At 44.0% G+C, this 25,844-nt stretch overlaps 2 protein-coding genes across 3 annotated transcripts in view; both read left to right on the top strand.

Annotated features, from left to right (window-relative positions):
* Positions 1-25,844, top strand: part of LOC144529242 (uncharacterized) — a 75,816-nt gene that overhangs the window by 16,311 nt on the left and 33,661 nt on the right. The window lies entirely within an intron of this gene.
* Positions 477-24,190, top strand: LOC144528558 (transient receptor potential cation channel subfamily V member 6-like). Of its 2 annotated transcripts, XM_078267226.1 has the most exons (17): positions 477-569; positions 4,597-4,744; positions 5,559-5,656; positions 6,247-6,369; positions 7,117-7,257; positions 7,742-7,840; positions 9,335-9,510; positions 11,033-11,179; positions 12,563-12,642; positions 12,737-12,872; positions 13,236-13,322; positions 14,147-14,223; positions 17,233-17,398; positions 18,948-19,014; positions 19,952-20,220; positions 20,770-20,876; positions 22,674-24,190. In XM_078267226.1, exons 2-17 carry the CDS (start codon positions 4,614-4,616, stop codon positions 22,870-22,872), a joined length of 2,103 nt encoding a protein of 700 aa, XP_078123352.1. In that variant the 5' UTR covers positions 477-569; positions 4,597-4,613; the 3' UTR covers positions 22,873-24,190. The 2 variants fall into 2 exon arrangements, with proteins under 2 accessions (XP_078123352.1, XP_078123353.1); XM_078267227.1 differs by lacking the exon at positions 7,742-7,840.

Consider the following 25,844-nt stretch of genomic DNA (forward strand, 5'->3'; position numbering starts at 1 on the left):
CGACGCTAAAATCACTGATTATTTACATGGAGTCTGGTGGAAACGCAATCTTTGCGGATGTTTTTATGTTTCAAAACAGGATCTTACGCTCAGAGCTCTGTGCCATGCCACTTTCTACTTTCTACTCCGCTACATTTCAGAGAGAAATATTGGACTTTTTACTCCACTACATTCATCTGTTACAGCTTTAGTTACTAGTTACTTTAGTTACTAGTTACTTTACACATTAAGATTACTGCACACAGAACACATGTAGTTTATAAAACTGGGTCCTTCCCATGTCTCCTCTCTCCTTGCTGGGCCCTTCCCATGTCTCCTCTCTCCTTGCTGGGCCCTTCCCATGTCTCCTCTCTCCTTGCTGGGCCCTTCCCATGTCTCCTCTCTCCTTGCTGGGCCCTTCCCATGTCTCCTCTCTCCTTGCTGGGCCCTTCCCATGTCTCCTCCCTCCTTGCTGGGCTCATATATAACAGGGACACCACTTCTGCCCCGGGACATTTCCTAGGTGCGGTCTGCAGCTCTGACAGAGAGTTTTCAACAAGTTAAGGAGCAGCACTTTTCATTCTTTAAGGGTAAGACTCCTACATGTTCATTTGTCTGATTGTTCTTTACTTTGTAAACTGCTCCGATATATATTCTTTAATCCATTCTGTCCCGAGACATGGGCGCTGATAGGATGAGTATTATTCCATAGTGCTGAGTATTCCCATTTTATTTTCCTTCTCTAACCCTCCCGTTGTCGTCGTTTGACCCGTTTACAAAAACTTTCTATATCACAACTATGACAAAAGAACGTTGAAATGTGAAATGTGTGTGTCTGTGTGTGTGTGTGTGTGTGTGTGTGTGTGTGTGTGTGTGTGTGTCTGTGTGTGTGTGTGTGTGTGTGTGTGTGTGTGTGTGTGTGTGTGTGTCTCTGTGTGTGTGTCTGAGTGTGTCTGTGTGTGTGTCTGTGTGTGTGTGTGTGTGTGTGTGTGTGTGTGTGTGTGTGTGTGTGTGTGTCTGTGTCTCTGTGTGTGTCTCTGTGTGTGTGTGTGTGTGTGTGTGTGTGTGTGTGTGTGTGTGTGTGTGTGTGTGTGTGTGTGTGTGTGTGTGTGTGTGTGTGTGTGTGTGTGTGTCTGTGTGTGTGTGTGTGTGTGTGTGTGTGTCTGTGTTGTAAAACAACATTTCTCTTTTTAATAACAGGACAAAGCGAGCAGCCAGAAACTTTTTCTGTTACTTTACAGATTTATTTCTCAGAGTGTAGTTACCGTAGAAACACATATTTAGGTCAATCATTGAAAACATGAACATTAAAATATTGATTCTAGGGGAAAAGAATGGATCAAAAAAATCTAGATCCAAACATGAATGGACTCCCTAAAAACTGTACAACTGCATCAAGTAGTTGATGTTTAAAGGGGAATATTGCTTTTGTTCATACATGTTCCTCATCATGTTTTTGTGTCTGTTTCTGTCGCTGATAGACTGAGATTATTATTCTAAGTGTTTGACAACGTTATGAAAGGATTCATACAGAGATTGACCTTTTAAAACCTCTTTGAGACCTTTCTGTTTAACCAGAAACAGCTCTGAAGTTGCTAGCCCTAAACCCACCAGACTCCATTTAGAAAACAGTACTTTTAGCGTGTATAGAGCCAACATATTCTCACATGTAAATCAGTAAGCTGTGTTTATTTCAACCAAAACTAGAGTTGTGATGGTTGAAAAACTGGAAAGACGACCCAAAACGGCTTTTCATAGTTTTATTTAGTTTCTGTCCACTTTGAATGAAGTGTGTTTTAACGATCTTAAAATCACTGATTATTTACATGGAGTCTGGTGGAGTTTAGCGAACACGATTTCGCGGATGTTTTTATTTTTTTTAAAAAAGGATCTTACTCTTTAACTAAAAGGTCTATCTCTGTAGGGATCCATCCCATAATGTTGTCAGACACTTAGAATAATAATGTGAGTCTGTGAGCAGCAACAACAGAACTGTAGTGAAGGTAAATACAAGCTGGACTTTAAATAGATTGCCCTATTAACTTACATTACAGCTTGCTTCTTGTTTAATACTGGACCAGTTTCAGAGATTGTTGTTCCATCAGATACTCAGAAACATGGATACCTAGAGTCCAGGGTGGGAAAAAAAGCCCCGCGCCCTGCTGCCAAATGTTTTACGTGTGAAATGTAACTGACACTACGCTGCAACACTAACAAATATATTTATTCACCTCTATTCATACACAATGAGGCATATTTTCAGTTGTGATTGAACTGTTTTTTTTGAGGAACTGTAGGGCTTAACATCTACAACAGGTCTACACTTAGAACGGACCCACCGCTGTGACGTTTTGGTGGAGCCGTTGGTTGGACGGGTCCAATAACCTCTGAATGGTTCTACTAGTTAAACTGGACGGGTCCAATAACCTCTGAATGGTTCTACTTGTTGTTAAACTGGACGGGTCCAATAACCTCTGAATGGTTCTACTAGTTAAACTGGGACGGGTCCAATAACCTCTGAATGGTTCTACTTGTTGTTAAACTGGACGGGTCCAATAACCTCTGAATGGTTCTACTAGTTAAACTGGACGGGTCCAATAACCTCTGAATGGTTCTACTTGTTGTTGAACTGGACGGGTCCAATAACCTCTGAATGGTTCTACTAGTTAAACTGGACGGGTCCAATAACCTCTGAATGGTTCTACTTGTTAAACTGGACGGGTCCAATAACCTCTGAATGGTTCTACTAGTTAAACTGGACGGGTCCAATAACCTCTGAATGGTTCTACTTGTTAAACTGGACGGGTCCAATAACCTCTGAATGGTTCTACTTGTTGTTAAACTGGGACGGGTCCAATAACCTCTGAATGGTTCTACTAGTTAAACTGGGACGGGTCCAATAACCTCTGAATGGTTCTACTTGTTGTTAAACTGGGACGGGTCCAATAACCTCTGGATGGTTCTACTTGTTGTTAAACTGGACGGGTCCAATAACCTCTGGATGGTTCTACTTGTTGTTAAACTGGACGGGTCCAATAACCTCTGGATGGTTCTACTTGTTGTTAAACTGGACGGGTCCAATAACCTCTGAATGGTTCTACTTGTTAAACTGGACGGGTCCAATAACCTCTGACTGGTTCTACTAGTTAAACTGGACGGGTCCAATAACCTCTGAATGGTTCGGGTCCAATAACCTCTGAATGGTTCTACTTGTTGTTAAACTGGACGGGTCCAATAACCTCTGAATGGTTCTACTTGTTGTTGAACTGGGACGGGTCCAATAACCTCTGAATGGTTCTACTTGTCTAACTGGACAGGGTCCAATAACCTCTGAATGGTTCTACTTGTTGTTGAACTGGACGGGTCCAATAACCTCTGAATGGTTCTACTTGTTGTTGAACTGGACGGGTCCAATAACCTCTGGATAGTTCTACTTGTTAAACTGGACGGGTCCAATAACCTCTGGATGGTTCTACTTGTTAAACTGGACGGGTCCAATAACCTCTGAATGGTTCTACTTGTTGTTAAACTGGACGGGTCCAATAACTTCTGAATGGTTCTACTTGTTGTTAAACTGGACGGGTCCAATAACCTCTGAATGGTTCTACTTGATGTTAAACTGGACGGGTCCAATAACCTCTGAATGGTTCTACTTGTTGTTAAACTGGACGGGTCCAATAACCTCTGAATGGTTCTACTTGTTAAACTGGACGGGTCCAATAACCTCTGAATGGTTCTACTTGTTGTTAAACTGGACGGGCCCAATAACCTCTGAATGGTTCTACTTGTTGTTAAACTGGACGGGTCCAATAACCTCTGAATGGTTCTACTTGTTGTTAAACTGGACGGGTCCAATAACCTCTGAATGGTTCTACTAGTTAAACTGGACGGGCCCAATAACCTCTGAATGGTTCTACTTGTTGTTAAACTGGACGGGTCCAATAACCTCTGAATGGTTCTACTTGTTGTTAAACTGGACGGGTCCAATAACCTCTGAATGGTTCTACTTGTCTAACTGGACAGGTCCAATAACCTCTGAATGGTTCTACTTGTTGTTAAACTGGACGGGTCCAATAACCTCTGAATGGTTCTACTTGTTGTTGAACTGGGACGGGTCCAATAACCTCTGAATGGTTCTACTTGTTAAACTGGACGGGTCCAATAACCTCTGAATGGTTCTACTTGTTAAACTGGACGGGTCCAATAACCTCTGAATGGTTCTACTTGTTAAACTGGACGGGGTCCAATAACCTCTGAATGGTTCTACTTGTTGTTAAACTGGGACGGGTCCAATAACCTCTGAATGGTTCTACTAGTTAAACTGGACGGGTCCAATAACCTCTGAATGGTTCTACTTGTTGTTAAACTGGAATGTGAGCGGCAACTGCCACTACAAAATCAACATGGAGGAAACAGTGCACGTAGAACAGACAGAATAATAATGTGAGTCTGTGAGCAGCAACAACAGAACTGTAGTGAAGGTAAATACAAGCTGGACCATCGCCCTGTTAACTTACATTACATTAAAACAGTAGTTCCCCTTCAAGGTCTAAAAGCAGCCGGTCTGATTGGACACGTTATGTCACTGGGATGTTTTTGAATGAACGTGTCTTTCAGTCGAGCGTCCGGCGTCGATGTCTCCGGCTCTGACCAGATCTGCTCCCAGCGAGCTCAACCATTGGTGGAGCCAGCTGAGGTTCCGCCTCCAAAACAAGAAAGGATGGAACCAGATGTTGGATGAGTCCTTTCTGCTCCACACCAAATGGTAAACAGTGTGTGTCTGTGTGTGTGTGTGTGTGTGTGTGTGTGTGTGTGTGTCTGTGTATGTGTCTCTTTGTGTGTGTGTGTGTGTGTGTGTGTGTGTGTGTGTGTGTGTCTCTGTGTGTGTGTGTGTGTGTGTGTGTGTGTGTGTGTGTGTCTGTGTTAACATGTGTGTGTGTGTGTGTGTGTGTGTGTGTGCTGTGTGTGTGTGTGTGTGTGTCTGTGTATGTGTCTCTGTGTGTGTGTGTGTGTGTGTGTGTGTGTGTGTGTGTGTGTGTCTGTGTGCATGTGTGTGTGTGTGTGCTGTGTGTGTGTGTGTGTGTGTGTCTGTGTGTGTGTGTGTGTGTGTGTGTGTGTGTGTGTGTATGTATGTGTGTGTGTGTGTGTGTGTGTGTGTGTGTGCTCGTGTGTGTGTGATGTGCTGTGTGTGTGTGTGTCGTGTGTGTGTGTGTGTGTGTCTCTGTGTGTTAGCCCATGTGTGTGTGTGTGTGTGTGTGTGTGTGTGTGTGTGTGCGTGTGTCTGTGTGTTAACCCATGTGTGTGTGTGTGTGTGTGTGTGTGTGTGTGTGTGTGTGTGTGTGTGTGTGTGTGTGTGTGTGTGTGTGTGTGTGTGTGTGTGTGTGTGTGTGTGTGTGTGTGTTAACCCTGTGTGTGTGTGCTGTGTGTGTGTGTGTGTCTGTGTGTGTGTGTGTGTGTGTGTGTGTGTGTCTCTGTGTGTTAACCCGTGTGTGTGTGTGTGTGTGTGTGTGTCTGTGTGTTAACCCATGTGTGTGTGTGTGTGTGTGTGTGTGTGTGTGTGTGTATCTTCTACCCTGCAGTATCAATGACAACTCTCTCCTGTACGCGGCCAACAAGAACAGCGTGGCCTCCATCCACAAACTGCTGAGTTGTCCGTCCACTAATATCTTCGAGAGAGGTAACTAGGACTTCTGCTATTCCTGTCGCTATGGCAACAACATTTACAACTCAATAATCAAACCTGTGTACCAGCCGAGTCTTTCTAAATCGACATTTTAGGCCTTAACCAACAGGCAACTTTTTGATTTTTTTCTGGGTCCAAATTTAAAATTAAAACATTTTTTAACATTTTAACGTTTTTGTCATTTTTTCGATATTTTTGACGATTTATTTTGACGTTTTTTTGTCAATTTTTGGCCTTTTTTTGGTTCTGAGGCGAGACATTTAGCAAACAACAAAGAAGACATTTCCAGAACAAGCCAACTGCAGTTTCAGGGATGAGAGACAGAGAGACATTTCAGACATCTGTACAAAGCTCAGATATGTTGTCCAGACTGTTTTTTATTTTTGGGGCCAAAATGTCTCCTTTAATAGTAAACTTGCTCTGACCTGGTGTAGTTTTTGTCAGCAGACATTTCTAAAAACTGATAGTTTTCTAAGAAGAAGTCAGTTATTTTAACATTTATTTACTTCCCTGGAAACAGATATGATGTTGTCGCTGTGGGCGTTACCGTAGCAACAGATACATAAATGAATCGTCTCCCTCAGGGGCTCTCGGCGAGACGGCGCTCCACGTTGCCGTCATGGCCGACAACCTGGAAGCCGCCGTGGCTCTGATGGACGCAGCTCCCGATCTCATCAACGAGCCGATGACCGCCGAGATCTTCCAAGGTGGACACGCAGGAACTCACAGATACAGCAACAAGCACACACACACATCACGGGGCTCACATGTTAACTTAAGACAAGACAAGACAAGACAAGATCAGCCTTTATTGTCTCCTTGGGGAGAAATCTGTCTTGGGCAGTCGGGAGAACAACAGTGGCGACACATCGCCCATAAACACACAACAAACATACAGTAAACGTGCATAAAACCTACTTGACGAACTTAAAAACTTAGACTACAACTGACGCCTGTTCTCTCAGGCCTGAGTCGCCAGCAGTGCTGCGCCACCGGAAACCAACCGGCAACTGTGGCAACTAATGCCAACCAATTAATGCAGACTAATTTCCAATATCGGAATGAAATCATGAGAGTTTTGCTAGAGTTGGGGCGCTACCTTCGTCTCCATCATAATAAATCTCAGTCGCAGCTGTCTAACGTTAGACCCAGCAGCAGTGGGTCAGCAGACCGCTAATGTTAGACCCAGCAGCAGTGGGTCAACAGACCGCTAACGTTAGACCCAGCAGCAGTGGGTCAGCGGACCGCTAACGTTAGACCCAGCAGCAGCGGGTCAGTAGACCGCCAAGTGATCCCAACGACATCGTCGCTCACTGTCGTTATAGTTGCGGAGTTAGAACGGTTTTTAAAACTCTACATTTATAGCTATCGTTCAGTCAAGGGACACACATGGGATAAATGTGAGCCTCACTTACACAGCCGGGGAAATTAAAAGTTGATTTACGCTGTCTCAGGTGTCACTCCTCTCCACATCGCTGTGGTGTCGCAGAACATCAACCTGGTTCGTCATCTGATCAGTCGCGGGGCTGACGTGGCTACACCGCGAGTCACCGGTCTGTTCTTCAGGAAGAGGAGAGGAGGACTCGTATACTACGGTAAGTCCCAACGCTCTCTGTAAAGGCTGTACACTCTGAGAAATGAGTCCGTTCTGGCAGCTCGTTACCCAGACTTTGCCCCGTAATTAACAAACAGATAATGATGTGTATGATGTGTATGATACTGTTAAAACACAGAAGAACGTTTTCTGTTATTTCAAATTCTCTCATACAAAACAGCTCAGTTAGTTTCTGAAAACGTTGCTCCTAATTAATGTGTATGCAAAAATGTACATGTCTGTGTGTGTGTGTCTGTTTTTTGTGTTTGTGTGTGTGTGTCTGTGTCTGTGTCTGTGTGTTTTTTGTGTGTGTGCGTGCGTGCGTGCGTGCGTGTGTGTGTGTGTGTGTGTGTGTGCGTGCATGCATGCATGCGCGTGGGGTTTTGTGTGTGTGTGTGTGTGTGTGTGTGTGTGTCTGTATGTGTGCATGTACGAAGTGACACATAAACAGATGATGTTTTTCAAAATGTACATTTGGTCAACAGGTGAGCACATCCTGTCTTTTGCTGCATGTGTTGGGAACAAGGACATTATCTCCATGTTGATCGACGCAGGGGCCAGCACCCGGGTCCAGGATGACCGTGGTACGTAGGGGTAACCCCGACTAATGCACCAGGGTCCAGGATGACTGCGGTATGTAGGGGTAACCCCGACTAATGCACCAGGGTCCAGGATGACTGCGGTATGTAGTGGGAACCCCGACTAATGCACCAGGGTCCAGGATGACCGTGGTATGTAGTGGGAACCCCGACTAATGCACCAGGGTCCAGGATGACTGCGGTATGTAGTGGGAACCCCGACTAATGCACCACGGTCTAGGATGACTGCGGTATGTAGGGGTAACCCCGACTAATGCACTAGGGTCCAGGATGACTGCGGTATGTAGGGGTAACCCCGACTAATGCACCAGGGTCCAGGATGACTGCGGTATGTAGGGGTAACCCTGACTAATGCACCAGGGTCCAGGATGACCGTGGTATGTAGTGGGAACCCCGACTAATGCACCAGGGTCCAGGATGACTGCGGTATGTAGGGGTAACCCCGACTAATGCACCAGGGTCCAGGATGACTGCGGTATGTAGGGGTAACCCCGACTAATGCACCAGGGTCCAGGATGACTGCGGTATGTAGGGGTAACCCCGACTAATGCACCAGGGTCCAGGATGACTGCGGTATGTAGGGGTAACCCCGACTAATGCACCAGGGTCTAGGATGACTGCGGTATGTAGGGGTAACCCCGACTAATGCACCAGGGTGTAGGATGACTGCGGTATGTAGGGGTAACCCCGACTAATGTACCAGGGTCCAGGATGACCGTGGTATGTAGGGGTAACCCCTGACTAATGCACCAGGGTCCAGGATGACCGTGGTATGTAGGGGTAACCCCGACTAATGCACTAGGGTCCAGGATGACCGTGGTATGTAGGGGTAACCCCTGACTAATGCACCAGGGTCCAGGATGACCGTGGTATGTAGGGGTAACCCTGACTAATGCACCAGGGTCCAGGATGACTGCGGTATGTAGGGGGAACCTCGACTAATGTTCTCTTCAGCCGTACATGCAGATGAATGTCTCCAGTACCCGAAGGTCTGCATTTATCTGCTGGTAAAACTCCCGTTGGATGACTCTCTTCAGAAGGGTTGAAAACCAGCAACTTTCCCTCCTTAGCGTCTAGTTTAGCATGGCGCCATAGCAACCATAAACACCACTGTCTCTAGCCGTTTGCTGCTTCCTGTTTGGTGCTGGAGGGAGAGCACCCATTGGTTGTTAACAATGTTCACGTGATTTAACTTCACTACCAAGACTTCAAACTTAGGATAATATCAAACATGTTTGATTTAGTCTGAACGTCCAGACGGGACAAAGACTGACTGGGACTGAGTTTTATGACCTTAAACCAAATGATGGAGATGAAGGGAGACCCCCGGCTCTCCCAGATTTAGACACAACAAATGAAATCCAGCTACAAAAAAAGCTGAACGTTAGAAGTTAGAACGGATGTACGGCCTTTTGAATATTAATGGCCTTCTTTTCGCTCTTCTTGTCTCTTTTTGTATTCCCTTGTTTTTCTGTCTAGGTAACACAGTGCTTCACATTTTGGTTCTGCAGCCCAACAGGACGAGTGCGTGCCAGGCTCTTGACCTGATTATGGCACGCGATGCCGAGCTGGACCAGCCAGTGCCACTCGATATGATGCCCAACAACCGAGGCCTTACAACTTTTAAACTGGCTGCCAAAAAAGGAAACACTGTGGTGAGCATAGGCGGAAATCGCGGTGTGGTTTGTAATTAATATATATTTAAATAATTGTGTAAACTGTAAAACTATAAAAATGCAAACGGGGCGAAAAAAAAATGTGTTTTAAGTTTAGAAAATTTTGAGTCCTCCCTCCCTTGCCTCACAGTGGTTTGGTCCACAGCTTGGGTTTCTCCCTTTACGTTAACGGTACCTACGTACAGAAGTCCGGTGGGACTCGTGGAAGAGAACAAAGTTTGTTTGAATTGCGTCAGTAAGTAGGCTGGCAAGGCTGTTTTATTCACTTTAAACATCGGATAACATGATTCTGTTCTTTGTTGCAGATGATGCTGAGTCATTAATTAATTAGTCATGACAAAAGATTATGCATTTTTCCACGAGTCTGCTAGGTTAGCAGTTATAACGTATAACTTAGCTTGTATGGTAGCTTGTTGGATAGTTAGTTAGCTAGCTTGCTAATTGCACCCAGCGTGCCTTCATGCTACACTGGTTGAGATGAGCCGTCAGTCATCTGAGAGAGCGCTGGGCTTTCTACGCTGTGACAAGAGCTTGTGAACGAAACATTAAGTTGTTCATTTTTACTAATTTAGTGGCCGTCCGGCTGGTTAGTTAGCTTGTTCTCAGTTCAGCTTCATCTCTATAAAGTCCAGTTCAGACTAAAGATTTGAGACGAGACGAGTTTAAACTTGCAGCTATTTGCAACGCGTCGGTCTGCAGTGTTGTGAAAGCTGCCAGTTCCCACCAATGAGACGAGACGGTGTATCATCTCCATAGCAACGACTCTTCGTACTTCCGTCCTAACTTACGGCTTTCAGGCTTTTTGTAGCTGGATATATCATTTGTTGTGTCTAAATATGAATGTGGATAACGTTAGTGATAGTGAGATGCTTGCTACAGTTACATTTCTAGTGATGAATCGGCAAAAACACGTTTCATTTCTCTGATTCACGGCTTTGTTCTAGGCTCTCTCTTCAGTCACTCTCTAGCTCGGAGACTCAACCAGCTGACTTCTCTATTGGCTGTAGAAACAGGAGACGTCTCTTACGTTCTAAAACCAGCCTCTGGAGACTCCACCAGCTGACTTCTCTATTGGCTGTTGAAACAGGAGACGTCTCTTACGTTCTAAAACCAGCCTTTGGAGACTCCACCAGCTGACTTCTCTATTGGCTGTAGAAACAGGAGACGTCTCTTACGTTCTAAAACCAGCCTCTGGAGACTCAGCCAGCTGAGTCGCAGTGAAACCATCAGCTGATTTGAGTCGAGCTGAGATGGGCCAGTTCAGACCGCTGAAACGTTCTCTGCGGCGTTCTAAAACGGTTTTGTCTCATCGGGAGGCTTTGGTCTGAACTGAGCGATGTTTAAAGTGAATCCAGTAAAACAGCCTTGCCAGAGTTCCACAACTACACATATGCTCTACAAGTACAGTTTTGCCTGTATCATTTGTGGCCCCTTAAGAAATGTCATGTTTATTGTCTACTAATCTTATCCTCACTGGCGTGCTTCCTTCTGTCTCTTTCAGGTGTTTCAGCACCTGGTTAATAAAAGGCGTGTAGTCCAGTGGAGTATGGGCCCCCTGACCTCCATGCTGTACGACCTGACGGAGATAGACTCATGGGCCGACAACATGTCAGTGCTGGAGCTCATCGTGGTCTCTCCCCTGAGAGAGGTACAATCATAGAAATCAAATGGATAGAAAGTCCATTAAACTGTTTTGCGTGGTCATTTGATTGGCACAACAAAATGGCGATTGTTGTTAGTTGTCACTGTGACAGTACTGCGCCATTAGGGCCGTAAACTGTGTTGCAGCTCGCTGGGAGGAGAGTGGCCCAAAGAAGCTCGAGAGACGTTCTCGGAGCTAAAGGGAGTGAGGAGGAGAGACAGTTAGAACCAGCGGCAACGGGTCTGTGGACCGCTTATGTCAGACCCAGCGGCAACGGGTCAGCGGACCGCTAACGTTAGAACCAGCGGCAACGGGTCTGTGGACCGCTTATGTCAGACCCAGCGGCAACGGGTCAGCGGACCGCTAACGTTAGACCCAGCGGCAACGGGTCAGCAGACCGCTAACGTTAGACCCAGCTGCAAGGACAATTCTGTTACGTTGATTTGAATGGAAATGGCCTTTCTATCCATTTTATTTCTATGGGTACTGCGGTATGTAGGGGGAACCCCGACTAATGCACCAGGGTCTAGGATGACTGTGGTATGTAGGGGGAACCCTGACTAATGCACCAGGGTCTAGGATGACTGTGGTATGTAGGGGGAACCCTGACTAATACACCAGGGTCCAGGATGAACATGGTATGTGGTATGTTGGTGGTCTTGACCAACTGCCACTTTGCTTGTTTGAAAGCCATGATGTCTCTCTTTCTCATGGGGGGGCCAAATTCTCTGGGCGGAGCAAAGCAGAGAAAGGGGAGGTAACCTTTCCCCTTATGACGTCATTAAAGGGAAGATTCCAGATCGGCCCATCTGAGCTTTCATTTTCTCAAAGGCAGAGCAGGATACCCAGGTCTCGGTTTACACCTATCACCATTTCTAGCCACTGGGGGACCATAGGCAGGCTGGGGGAACTCATATTAATGTTAACAAACCTCATAAAGTGAAATTTTCATGCCATGGGACCTTTAAAGCCAACTGCTCCTCCGACTGACGACGGCACGGACCACACTGAACAGACTCGAGTCACTGACCTCACCAGACTGTCGACGGCCAATAATCGGGTTGGTGTCTCAGCTCCTTTAAACTTAGGTTTTGGCCAGGATTATTATCCCCTCCTATGTAGCACATAAACATAAACTTTAAAACCTTTTGTTCGTGCTGCATTTCCCTGAACTTTCAATTCCCTTTGTATCATACACTAAGCGCTTCAGCACGGCCGTCTCAACCTCAAAACAGCCAAATAAAGAAGTAAAAGTTTAGATGGAAGATACCTTCTCAAGTCGTACGTACGACCTAAACTTGTGGCCGACGATGCCTGAAAACTTTTACCTTCCGTACGTTGATGTGATGCTGAGGAGAAATTGAAAACTAATTTTGTTTTGTTCACCAGCCAAGACGGATACTGGAGCTGACTCCTGTGAGGCAGCTGGTCAACCTGAAGTGGAACCTGTATGGAAAACATTACTTCAGGTAAAGTTTGACATCTGTAGTCCAATATCTGAACTGTACAAATGTCCAGTCTTGTTTAACACAGTTTTTTTATCGCTCTGTTTTTCTGTGTCAGGGTCCTGCTGTTTCTCTACCTCCTGTACATCTGGATCTTCACAATGTGTTGTGTATTTCGCCCTATTAAGGACGCTCCAGCGAACTACACAACAAATCCCCAAGACAAAACCGTCAGGATCCAGAAAACACTTAATGTGCGTAAATCAGGGCTGTCAATCGCTTCAAATCTTAAGCGTGATTGATCGCATGAGTGTCCTAGTTAACTTGTGATTAATCGCAATCATCATCACTACACATGTCCTCCAAATGTGGCTGCAATAACTCAAAATCTTAACATGTATTTTTCGGCGAGAAAGTAACCATGTAGATTCCCAAAGTTCATTAAATCACGGCTATTTGGAAATATACGCTGACGTTTTTCGGCCCACCGACAAAAGCACACGTCGACAGTATCTTTGTAATACTGCTAGGCTACTACTACTAATAATAATAATAATAATAATGGGAAGGATTTTTTTTATCCTTTTGTATTTCTATTTCCTCTCTCCGTGCCTCAGGAGAGTTACGTGACACATGCGGACCACTTGCGGCTGGTGGGGGAGATAATCAGCGTCCTGGGAGCTGTTGTCATCCTGTTGCTGGAGGTGAGACTATGAAACATGCTTCATCTTCTGAAACACTGTGCCGTACCAGTCAACGGTTTGGACACACTTTTGGACGGGGAACGTGTGTCCGAAACTTGACTGGTACTAGTTTACTTTAGAATCAGACAGCAGGTTTTATAAACTACATGTGTTCTGTGTGCAGAAATCTTAATGTGTAAAGTAACTAGTAACTAAAGCTGGAACAGATGAATGTAGTGGAGTAACTAAAGTAACTAGTAACTAAAGTAACTAGTAACTAAAGCTGGAACAGATGAATGTAGTGGAGTAACTAAAGTAACTAGTAACTAAAGTAACTAGTAACTAAAGCTGGAACAGATGAATGTAGTGGAGTAACTAAAGTAACTAGTAACTAAAGCTGGAACAGATGAATGTAGCGGAGTAACTAAAGTAACTAGTAACTAAAGCTGGAACAGATGAATGTAGTGGAGTAACTAAAGTAACTAGTAACTAAAGCTGGAACAGATGAATGTAGTGGAGTAACTAAAGTAACTAGTAACTAAAGTAACTAAAGCTGGAACAGATGAATGTAGCGGAGTAACTAAAGTAACTAGTAACTAAAGCTGGAACAGATGAATGTAGCGGAGTAACTAAAGTAACTAGTAACTAAAGCTGTAACAGATGAATGTAGTGGAGTAAAAAGTCCAATATTTCTCTCTGAAATGTAGCGGAGTAGAAGTAGAAAGTGGCATGAAAAGAAAAGACTCAAGTAAAGTACAAGTACCTCAACATTTGGACTGAAGTACAGTACTGGAGTAAATATACTTAGTTACATTCCAGCGCTGCTGTTCTCCCTCTTCCAACAGATCCCTGACATGCTGAGAGTGGGGGCAAAGCACTATTTTGGCCAGACAGCACTGGGAGGCCCCTTTCACGTTATCTTGTGAGTGGAAAACACATCTCAGCAGTGTAACAGCAAAAACACACCGCTAATAGCCGCAAAGCGTAGATACCAGACGCACTTTTTTCCGTGCCGGTCACAAAGCTGTGTGTGTGTGTCTGTGTGTGTGTGTGTGTGTGTGTGTGTGTGTGTGTGTGTGTGTGTGTCTCTTTCTCTCTCCGTGTGCCTGATCGCGTGTCTCGCTGTAGACACTTCTGAGAAGTCAAGACTGCAAAAATCACCATGAACCTAGGTGTTTTATTTTGAAATATGTTTTATTTTTCAAGTTCAAGTTCCACTTTATTTATCCTTAGAAAAGGAAATTTGATGAGCAGCAGGATATCTAAAAAAAACACATACACGTGTCAGCAACATTATAAACACAACACAGGACACACATCAACACCTTCAATAGAGACACTCCTTCCCCAAAACCGATGACAGGATCCAATTGGACAGTACACAGGTCAATATATCATAATGAACAATGATGGGAATACATTAATAAATAAAAACATTTACTGTATAAAAAATTCAAAAGATGTCACTCAAGTGAGTTCAGGTTCCTAATAGCCACAGGAATAAAAGAATCCCTGGCACGTTTAGTTCTTAACATAGGCAGCCTAAAACGGCGACCTGAGGGGAGCAGAGTAAACTCCCCAAAGAGTGGGTGATCAGGGAGGTTTAAAATGTTGTTAGCCTTACCCCTGACCCGTTTATCATATATATGTTGCAGCTGTGATAACTGTACCCCAACCACCTTAGACGCTACATTTACCAGCTTTGTTAGCTTACGCTTATTGGTCATTGGAAGACCACTGTACCACACCACAATACAAAATGTCAAGACTGATTCAATAATAAAGTCATCAGAGTCCTGCACACGCTAAATGATTTCATCTTCCTCAAGAAAAAAAGTCTCTGTTGGGCCTTTTTACAGGCTGCATCTGTGTTGCTCTCAAAAGATAATTTACTGTCAATGATGGTTCCTAAATATTTACAGTCAGGTCCATAAATATTGGGGACATCGACTACAATTCTAATCTTTTTTGGCTCTATACACCACCACAATGGAGTTGAAATGAAACGAACAAGATGTGCTTTAACTGCAGACTTTCAGCTTTAATTTGAGGGTATTTACATCCAAATCAGGTGAACGGTGTAAGAATTACAACAGTTTGTATATGTGCCTCCCACTTTTAAGGGACCAAAAGTAATGGGACAGATTAACAATCATAAATCAAACTTTCACTTTTTTAATACTTGGTTGCAAATCCTTTGCATTCAATTACAGCCTGAAGTCTGGACGCATAGACATCACCAGACGCTGGGTTTCATCCCTGGTGATGCTCTGCCAGGCCTCTACTGCAACTGTCTTCAGTTCCTGCTTGTTCTTGGGGCATTTTCCTTCAGTTTTGTCTTCAGCAAGTGAAATGCATGCTCAATCGGATTCAGGTCAGGTGATTGACTTGGCCATTGCATAACATTCCACTTCTTTCCCTTAAAAAACTCTTTGGTTGCTTTCGCAGTATGCTTCGAGGTCATTGTCCATCTGCACTGTGAGCGCCGTCCAATGAGTTCTGAAGCATTTGGCTGAATATGAGCAGATAATATTGTCCGAAACACTTCAGAATTCATCCTGCTGCTTTTGTCAGCAGTCACATCATCAATAAATACAAGAGAAGCAGTTCCATTGGCAGCCATACACGCCCACGCCATGACACTACCACCACCATACTTCACTGATGAGGTGGTACGCTTTGGATCATGAGCAGTTCCTTTCCTTCTCCATACTCTTCTCTTCCCATCACTCTGGTACAAGTTGATCTTTGTCTCATCTGTCCATAGGATGTTGTTCCAGAAATGTGAAGGCTTTTTAGATGTTGTTTGGCAAACTCTAATCTGGCCTTCTGTTTTTGAGGCTCACCAATGGTTTACATCTTGTAGTGAACCCTCTGTATTCACTCTGGTGAAGTCTTCTCTTGATTGTTGACTTTGACACACATACACCTACCTCCTGGAGAGTGTTCTTGATCTGGCCAACTGTTGTGAAGGGTGTTTTCTTCACCAGGAAAGTATTCTTCGGTCATCCACCACAGTTGTTTTCCGTGGTCTTCCGGGTCTTTTGGTGTTGCTGAGCTCACCGCTGCGTTCTTTCTTTTTAAGAATGTTCCAAACAGTTGATTTGGCCACACCTAATGTTTTTGCTATCTCTCTGATGGGTTTGTTTAGATTTTTTCAGCCTAATGATGGCTTCAGCTTCACTGATAGTGACAGCTCTTTGGATCTCATATTGAGAGTTGACAGCAACAGATTCCAAATGTAAATAGCACACTTGAAATGAACTCTGGACCTTTTATCTGCTCCTTGTAAATGGGATAATGAGGGAATAACACACACCTGGCCATGGAACAGCTGAGCAGCCAATTGTCCCATTACTTTTTGGTCCCTTAAAAAGTGGGAGGCACATATACAAACTGTTGTAATTCCTACACCGTTCACCTGATTTGGATGTAAATACCCTCAAATTAAAGCTGAAAGTCTGCAGTTAAAGCACATCTTGTTCGTTTCATTCCAACTCCATTGTGGTGGTGTATAGAGCCAAAAAAGATTAGAATTGTGTCGATGTCCCAATATTTATGGACCTGACTGTATATTCATCTGCTGTCTCAACATTCATGTTCTGGATAACAGTTTGTGAAACATTGTGCTGTGATCTACGGAAATCAATAATCATATCCTTTGTCTTAGAAACGTTGATAGACAGATAGAAGTTTTCACACCACACAGTGAAATCATCAACTACAGGGCCATGCCCCGCCTCATCATTGTTCAAAAGGCTCACTATAACAGTGTCATCTGCAAAGTGCCTATTCTCATACTTACTCCTACAGTCATTTCTTCACGTCGCTTCACGGCTATTGGCGACGCTTCTGCGCCCGGTGTGTTTTGGCTGTAACAAAGCTACCTGTTCTGAAATAGCCCTGACAGTAACTTCTCTGTTGTTTCCAGCATCAGCAACGCATGCCTGGTGGTAATACTCTGTGTGTTCAGAGTCTGCTCAGTGCAGGCGGAGGCCGAGGTGATGGCGATGTGTTTAGTTCTCTGCTGGACCAACGTCCTGTACTTCGCCCGAGGTTTCGAAATGTTCGGCCCCTATGTCATCATGATACAGAAGGTAGGACTCGGCAACCCGTTCTCACTCCCAACTCGTAAAATACGGGCACTTGGTCAGTGTCTCTCAGTGTCAGATACCGACGCAATAAGCATCATTTAGCGTGTGTGTAGAACGCACCAGGCAGAGCAGCAGCTACCCGGCGCTGTAAGATGACGTAGTATTAAGAGAGACAACAGTAGAGAGTAGTATGTAGAGAGACAAAAGTAGAGAGTAGTATGTAGAAAGACAACGGTAGAGAGTATTATGTAGAGAGACAACGGTAGAGAGTAGTATGTAGAGAGACAACGGTAGAGAGTAGTATGAAGAGAGACGACAGTAGAGAGTAGTATGTAGAGAGACGACAGTAGAGAGCAGTATGTAGAGAGATGACAGTAGAGAGCAGTATGTAGAGAGACGACAGTAGAGAGCAGTATGTAGAGAGATGACAGTAGAGAGTAGTATGTAGAGAGACGACGGTACAGAGTAGTATGAAGAGAGACGACAGTAGAGAGTAGTATGTAGAGAGACGACAGTAGAGAGCAGTATGTAGAGAGACGACAGTACAGAGTAGTATGAAGAGAGACAACAGTAGAGAGTAGTATGTAGAGAGACAACAGTAGAGAGTAGTATGTAGAGAGACAACAGTAGAGAGTAGTATGTAGAGAGACAACAGTAGAGAGTAGTATGTAGAGAGACAACAGTAGAGAGCAGTATGTAGAGAGACGACGGTACAGAGTAGTATGAAGAGAGACAACAGTATGTAGAGAGTAGTATGTAGAGAGAGTAGTATGAAGAGAGACAACAGTAGAGAGTAGTATGTAGAGAGAACAGTAGAGAGTAGTATGAAGAGAGACAACAGTAGAGAGTAGTATGTAGAGAGACAACAGTGGAGAGTAGTATGAAGAGAGACAACAGTAGAGAGTAGTATGTAGAGAGAACAGTAGAGAGTAGTATGAAGAGAGACAACAGTAGAGAGTAGTATGAAGAGAGACTACAGTAGAGAGTAGTATGCAGAGAGACTACAGTAGAGAGTAGTATGCAGAGAGACAACAGTAGAGAGTAGTATGAAGAGAGACGACAGTAGAGAGCAGTATGAAGAGAGACGACAGTAGAGATCAGTATGTAGAGAGACGACAGTACAGAGTAGTATGAAGAGAGACAACAGTAGAGAGTAGTATGAAGAGAGACAATAGTAGAGAGTAGTATGAAGAGAGACAACAGTAGAGAGTAGTATGAAGAGAGACAACAGTAGAGAGTAGTATGTAGAGAGATAAATCTTTACAATCATTCCCCGACAGAATCAAGTAGGCCTGTCTTGTTGCACCATCCACATCTTCTTCAAAACTTGACATTTTCAGCCTGTAACGTTGCTCAGAGGTTCCCGTTAACGTTGCACGATGTGACCGCCGTTTAAAGTTAATTTAAAGAAAGCGGTATGTGAGGGACAAGTCAATATATACCAGCATACAGTAACAGCGTCTAATGTGTATCGCAGTTGAAAACATCCATTAGACATTTAGAAAAGTTAGTTTTTGCAGACTGACCTACCATGTGTCTCATTTCCTCCTAGGTTATGTTTGGAGACCTGATGAAGTTTATGTCCCTGATTGTCATTGTGGACATTGGTTACGGCAATGGTGAGTATATGCTGGGCGACATGTGCTAACAAGTAATTAAAGGTGTCCTATTATATAGCATTTTCAGCTTCATACTTGTATTTTTGTGTTTATTTTAGAACATGTTTACAAGCTTTAATGTTCCAAAAACACTTTTGATACTGCCCATATGACTGCTGCACCTGTATTCACCCTCTTTCTGGAGCTCCTGTCTCTTTAAAAAGCCTAGTCTGCTCTGATTGGTCAGCTTATCGCTTCTCGCTCCTGTTATTGTCTCGTACAGTCAGTGTCCAGCTTCAACAGAGTATACAGCAGTACTTTGTACCTTGAAAAACACAGATAGAGGCTTCTGAACCAAATACTACCCAATCGGGCATGTTTCAACAGTAATGTGACCCGAAATTGAGGAGAATTTAACAACATTGGCAGCCAAGATTACAGTTTTTTCTACCGTTAGCATGAAGCTACATGTAACAATGTTAATACCTCAGTAGCTTAAAAAAACACTGCAGTAGTTCCTGCCGGGCTGGAGGAGATGACCAATCAGAGAAGGCTGGCTTAGAGTTGCGTAACACTCAGTAGAGAGTAGTATGTAGAGTGGCAACAGTAGAGAGTAGTATGTAGAGAGATGACAGTAGAGAGTAGTATGTAGAGAGATGACAGTAGAGAGTAGTATGTAGAGAGACAGCAGTAGAGAGTAGTACGAAAAGAGAAAAATTGAACGTACCGGATGTTATTGGATATAACAATATAGATATGACAGAAAATACAGAAAAGCATAATAGGGTTGGTCCTTCGAGCCGGATTCAGCGTGGTCACCGTGGGATTGTTTGGACATGTTCTCGGATCAGTATGCACACCCAGTAGATGCCCGGGGTACCTTTAATTCTCACGCAGCTTGTGAGATTAGAAATGGAATAAGATGAGTTAAACTTTTCTACTCTCATGTTCTTCTCAGCCCTGTGGATGGTGTATATGACTCAGGCGTTTGGCACCCTTAATGAATATAGCCACTACCTCAGCACCCTTTGGGCCGAATTCGAGATCAACTTGGCCCTCGTAAATATGCCGGAGAACCCTACCTACGTCACCCCCTTGATCGTCTATGTGGTGCAGGTCGCCTATACTATCTTCGCTTTCGTCCTTCTGGTGAATCTACTGGTAGCCATGATGTGTGAAACGCAAGTGAGGGTGGCCGAGGAGAGAGACGAGCTGTGGAGGACTCAGGTACACAGACGCACACACACACAGATGCACACACACACACACACACACGCACAGACACACACACACACACACACACACACACACACACACGGACACACAGACACACACACACACACACACACACACACACCACGGACACCACGGACACACACACACACAATTTTTTTTTTTGCTGCTACAGGGCAATGACTGCAGAAACTCCAAGAGCACATATGCAGGAGACCCTGTAAATGCTGACCAATGAGAGCAGACTGAGCTTCTTCAGGAGGGGGTGCTTAAAGAGACAGGCGCTAAAACGGAGCATTTCAGACAGAGGGGGAATACATTCAGACAGACTGTATGAGAAGAACAATGTGTATCTTGAACATTAAAGCATGTCAACATGTTCTAATAGAAACCCAAAAATATATATGAACCTGGAAATGAGTATGATATGGGACCTTTAAAATGCGCTCTGTCTCTCTGGACTTGCATCTAAAGACACAGACACATCATTATGTCCCTGTGCATTGCTGTGTCATGGTAACGAGCTGTGTTGATGTTGTGAAGGTGGTAGCTACGACTCTGATGCTGGAGAGGCGACTGCCCCGCTGCCTGTGGCCCCGGCTCGGGATGTGTGGGCTCGACTACGGCCTGAGCGATAGCTGGTATCTCAGGTAAGAACAGAAAATGGCAACACATCGCACGTAAACACACAATAAACATGCATGAAACATAAGCATACATTATCTCATCCAATGCATTCAATAAATATTCGATAGGGGAGACCGTGCCTTTGCAGTAGGAGCCCCCAGACTCTGGAATAAGTTGCCTCTGTGGTGAATCTGTGCTGCCTGCATGATCCGACATGCGCAAGATGTTCGCACATACGCAGATGATAATCCTGTTTACGACACTGCACGATCTGTTCATTTCACAGCGCTCTGGTGGCGTACCGACGGGCCTAATACCATAAAGCAATGATTCGCAAAGGGGAGTGTGGCAGAAACTGAAGGTTTGCCTCAGACTTCATTCCACATGTAACCAAAATGGTGTATGTTCATCTAACATGTAACAACTGGCAACCACGTAAACACCTCATAATATTCCGTTTTTTGCAGTAAAAACCCTGACTGAGACGTAGATTCTGAATGCGCTGTATACATGTCTAAAGAATGTCTCTAAAACCTGAATAATACCAGAATATCACGCACGTCTTAATCAGAAAATGCTGAACTCGGTAAAAGGGCTTGATATGCTGTTAATATTATTATATAGAGTATTCGGAATAATAGTGGATATTGGTGTGCGTGTGAACGTACTCTCTGATGTACAGTAGGTGAATGAGAGGGCTAGTCCCTATGTAACACATTTTCATTTTGAACGTCCCCATGGAAATGAGAATCCTGAAGCCAGTTCCATCTGTCAGTAGCATAAAAGTTAAAAGCACTCTTTCCTAATTTACAATTGATGAAAAAGTTAAAAAAAAATAAAATAAAAAAAGTCCCATAATCAAAAACAATGAAGGTGTGTGTCCATTGTCAGCATCATTTCCATTCATTTCTATGGGAGCAGCCATGCAATGCATTCTGGGAGTGTCGCCCGCTCCCAGTTGAATCCAGCCAACTTTATGCAAATGAGAAGCGATGGCTGCAGCTGATTGGACGAACGGCTCATTTGGAATACAATCTGGTATTTTACGAAAATATAATATGTTTCTGAAAACATTTTAAGAGAGAAATAGGCCTCTCAGCAGCTGAATCTGTCTTCATTTCAGATCAACTAAGGTCAGTTTGAAAGATTTCCGTCAGCTTTTGAGAGGCGTTGAGTCAAGCCGCCCGCTCCTCATTTACATAAAGTTAAATCCAGCCAACTTTATGCAAATGAGGAGCGGCGGCTCGACTCGCTGCCTCTTTTCGGTGAACTATTTTTGTAAAATACCAGATTGTATTCCGAATGAGCCGTCATTATGGTCTGTTTTGAAATCCGGGAGCAGCCAGCCCCACGTGACGCATTCGTCCAATCAGCTGCAGCCATCACAGTTGTCGGAGGGCGGAGCCTGTTTTCTTTGCTTGTCATTGGTCAGTGAAGAGAAACTGGTGGTGAGCCCACTAGCGTGCAATGCTGGGAAGCGGGGCGATCCCATCCGTGAAAACAACGCGTATATGGACACGTACTATGAATCAGAAATGTTGGAACAAATGATTGTAGAATGTTTGGCCTGATGGACCAAACTTTAAAAGTTGTTTTGCTTGTCATCTTGCTGACAGACCAGACAAAGCATAAGTTCAGACTTTTCACAACTCCTCATCAGGATGTTACTTTTCATCCGTCTGTCGCAAGTAAAATAAAAACAAGTAAAATAGTTTCTTCAAACTTAAATAAGCAGGAATAAAAAGACAAAACAACGCTGACCCATCCAGCTTGTCTTTAAGGTGTGCTGGGCGTCTAACATTTATTATTGTCTCTACTAGAGTCCAGACGGACCGGAACCAGAACCACAACCAGACGCTGCAGTGCCAGAACGAGGACCAGCCGCTTCAGGACCAGGACCAGAACCTGACCCAGGAGCTGCAGTTCGTACGAGCAGAGCTGCAGCAGCTCGGGTTTATGATCCAGAAGCTGGTTCAGAACCGGACCCGGTGCGACTCAGGCTCACAGACCTTCGTCTGAAGGGCATGTATGCATACACGCATATATACCAAACGTGTACCGAGAAGTTTTGGTCCCTGTTTTGCTTTTTGTCGGAAAAAGGGACAAAAACGTTGAAAAAAGTGAAAAACAAACGTCGAAAAAAGAACAAAATCATCGTTAAAAGGGGAACGAGAGGGGGAACGACATGCAGCAAAGGGACGGAATCAAACCCGCGGCAGCAAGGACAGAGATTCTGCACATGGGGCGCACTCCAACCAGACGAGCCACCCGAACTCCAACAGACACAAACTGCTGGAAGAACTGCACATTTTGGGACTAAACCATCTGGTATTTTAGCAAGATGTAGTCGAATATCTTTCAGGAAGATTCGTAATATTTATAGAAAAGAGACGTCTGCTCTGATGAACATAATAGGTTCCAACTGTCCAAAACTCACAAGAACAGAGAAACCGGCAGCTCGTGGTGCTCTGCACCCGGCTCACAGTCCCCTATTCTCGGGTAACTGAACCACAAACTACCGCTGACCTGACGGAGCACCGTAGCCGGCGTCGCATGGTTTATCCCTCGCGCATGCGCAGTCGTGAAGATTTTTTTCGCGCCCTAGCGCCCCGCACGGGCCTCTCTTACGTCCACAGTCATTGTATATTACAGCTGTGAGACGAGATCTGCTCCCAACATCAGCATTTTTCTTCAGCCAATGTCAGCCAATGTAGAGTTACAATACGTAACTATCGTTCTATTTTGTATAGGCTTTGCTCTCTAAGAGCTGTCGCTATTGGGTCAAGGGCGAAGCTGATGTAGTCAACGCCACCTGTGACACCAAAATCAGCAGATGGCATAGACTGATTGATTGATTGATTGATTGATTTTATTTGCCCATTTCATTATAAAATATACGATACAGCTATGCACCATACATTTAAAACAAAACAAAGTCAAGATAACACTATAAAGTCCAGGGGCTTATTTCCATTGTGGTCCCTTAAACTAGCTCCTCTTCCTTCTCACACTGTATCATACGGACCCGTTCAGGAGAACGCGTTGGATTGAGACAGAGCAAAACCGAACTGCGCCGATTTATGTTTTCCTCCGTGGGTGCTCACGGGGGCACGCCTTTTAAAAAAAAAAAAAGTAACTCAGGACAGCGCCACTTCTCACAAATACAGATGAAAAGTTTAACCGACACGTAACCGCGATCAGCTTCGTGGGAAATTAAGAATCCATGCCGTCCTGTCTGCCCTGGTGGTGGATGGCGTCGATGCACTTGCATCATTAGGTTTTGTATTTTTAATAACAAATCTGTTCATTTTAGTCCATTTACCTAATGCACATGCACGCACTAAAGAGGCGTTTTCATCCGAGACACGCTGTGATTGGTGAATAGGCTATGGAGCAGGGGACTGACAGCGACATAACCAATCACAGGTTTAATTTGAAATGAACGTAGCCTACTGGCAGTCTGGCACACGTGGGTGCTCAGTATTTTCCGTGGGTGCTCGAGCTCCGGAGCACCCACGGAGCAAACCGAACGGCTGAAAAACGCTGCGATGGAGGATTTTTCTTTTTCTTTTGGTTGGAGCAAATTAAGCGAACTCCAGATGTGGAAGCAGCCTGAGTCTGAGAGGAACCAGACCGGTCTAAAGTCCAGAATGTCTCAGAAATGTAAAAAGTAAATGAAATAGTAAGAAATGTGATGTTTTGTAACTTGCATCATTTAAATAAGAAGCACAAATGTTCATTAATGTGCTGTTTTTCTTGTTTAACTATATTTGATTTATTATCAGATTTGATCCTCCGTGTCTTCCTTCATTAGAAATGATTTGATCTGCTTGTTTCTCCGTCTTGATTTTGTTGAAGCTCTTTTGTTTTTTAAAGATGACTTTTAAATTTTCTACGGTAACCCCAGCCACCCGCATTGTTCAGGTACTTTGCCCGAGTATTTTCGTATTTAGATTTTGCTTTAACTTGTGTTTTTGGTTATTGTGCACATGCCAAATAAAGAACCTTATTGAATGCACCATCTTTATTTTAGTACTTTAAGTTTATTTTGATGCAACTACTTTTGTACTTTCACTTGTAACTGAGTATTTTTTAAGTTGAATTTAAAAATAAATTACATTGCACTGCTAAATTGAGTAATTGTACCTACGATGTAGCCTTCATTTTACTCCCATCTCCCACAATGCAACGCGGCTGTGTTTTCCCGGAGGAGAAGAGGCAGAAGTCACCGCGGAAACTGGCAAGGACAAAATTGAGCGGACTTTGGTTTCTAAACGGGAAATGTAACAGACACACACAGACGCACAGACGCACACACACACACAGACACACACAGGCACACACACACACACTAGGCCTGCACGATATTGGAAAAAAACTGACCGTGATATTTTTTTCCTGTGATATGAAAAAAAGACTCATTTTTACAAGATGACATAAATAGCTCTATTTGGAAATAATAAATCATTCTCTACTACTGGGGTGATTTTGTAGGGGAGTGCATCTACATAGAAATTAAAAATAAAAAAGGAACTTTTCTAATGGGAACCATTCTTTGTTGAACTTCAATACATTACAAACACCAGAGCAAGAGAGCGCTGTGACTCCTCTTCTGAAGAGATTTTGGAGAGGGATGTTAGGTAGTTAAATACTGTGGTTGGCTGACATGACACCATTGTATTCATATAATACTATCAATCCAGACTTAATATGATATTAATAATGCATGTTGCTTCCTGTAAATGTCAGGTTGTGGTCGACTAGCCGGGCTGCTTTGGTTGTTTGATAAATTGATCAACATTGATTGTGATTGGTGGTTGCTGTGCATGCTGAGCCTGCATGTCACACAGTAGCAACAAACTGTGTATCAAAGAGCACTGAAATCAGTGTAAATGATGTTATATCAGAAACAGACTGCTGCTGTAGATTAGTGTAACGTTTCTAGCATCACGGCCCCTAACCGTAACGTTAGTTGGGACAGACGCCTTGTT

Source organism: Sander vitreus, chromosome 14 (assembly GCF_031162955.1).
Source record: "Sander vitreus isolate 19-12246 chromosome 14, sanVit1, whole genome shotgun sequence".
NCBI lineage: Eukaryota > Metazoa > Chordata > Actinopteri > Perciformes > Percidae > Sander > Sander vitreus.

What these genes read in the sequence shown, in the direction of transcription:
- LOC144528558 (XM_078267226.1), top strand. Translation starts at nt 4,614, where the DNA reads ATGTCTCCGGCTCTGACCAGATCTGCTCCCAGCGAGCTCAACCATTGG. An exon ending in AGGAGGACTCGTATACTACG is followed by an intron (nt 7,258 to 7,741) that starts GTAAGTCCCAAC and finishes TTTGGTCAACAG; the next exon opens with GTGAGCACATCCTGTCTTTT. An exon ending in ACGAGCTGTGGAGGACTCAG is followed by an intron (nt 20,221 to 20,769) that starts GTACACAGACGC and finishes GATGTTGTGAAG; the next exon opens with GTGGTAGCTACGACTCTGAT.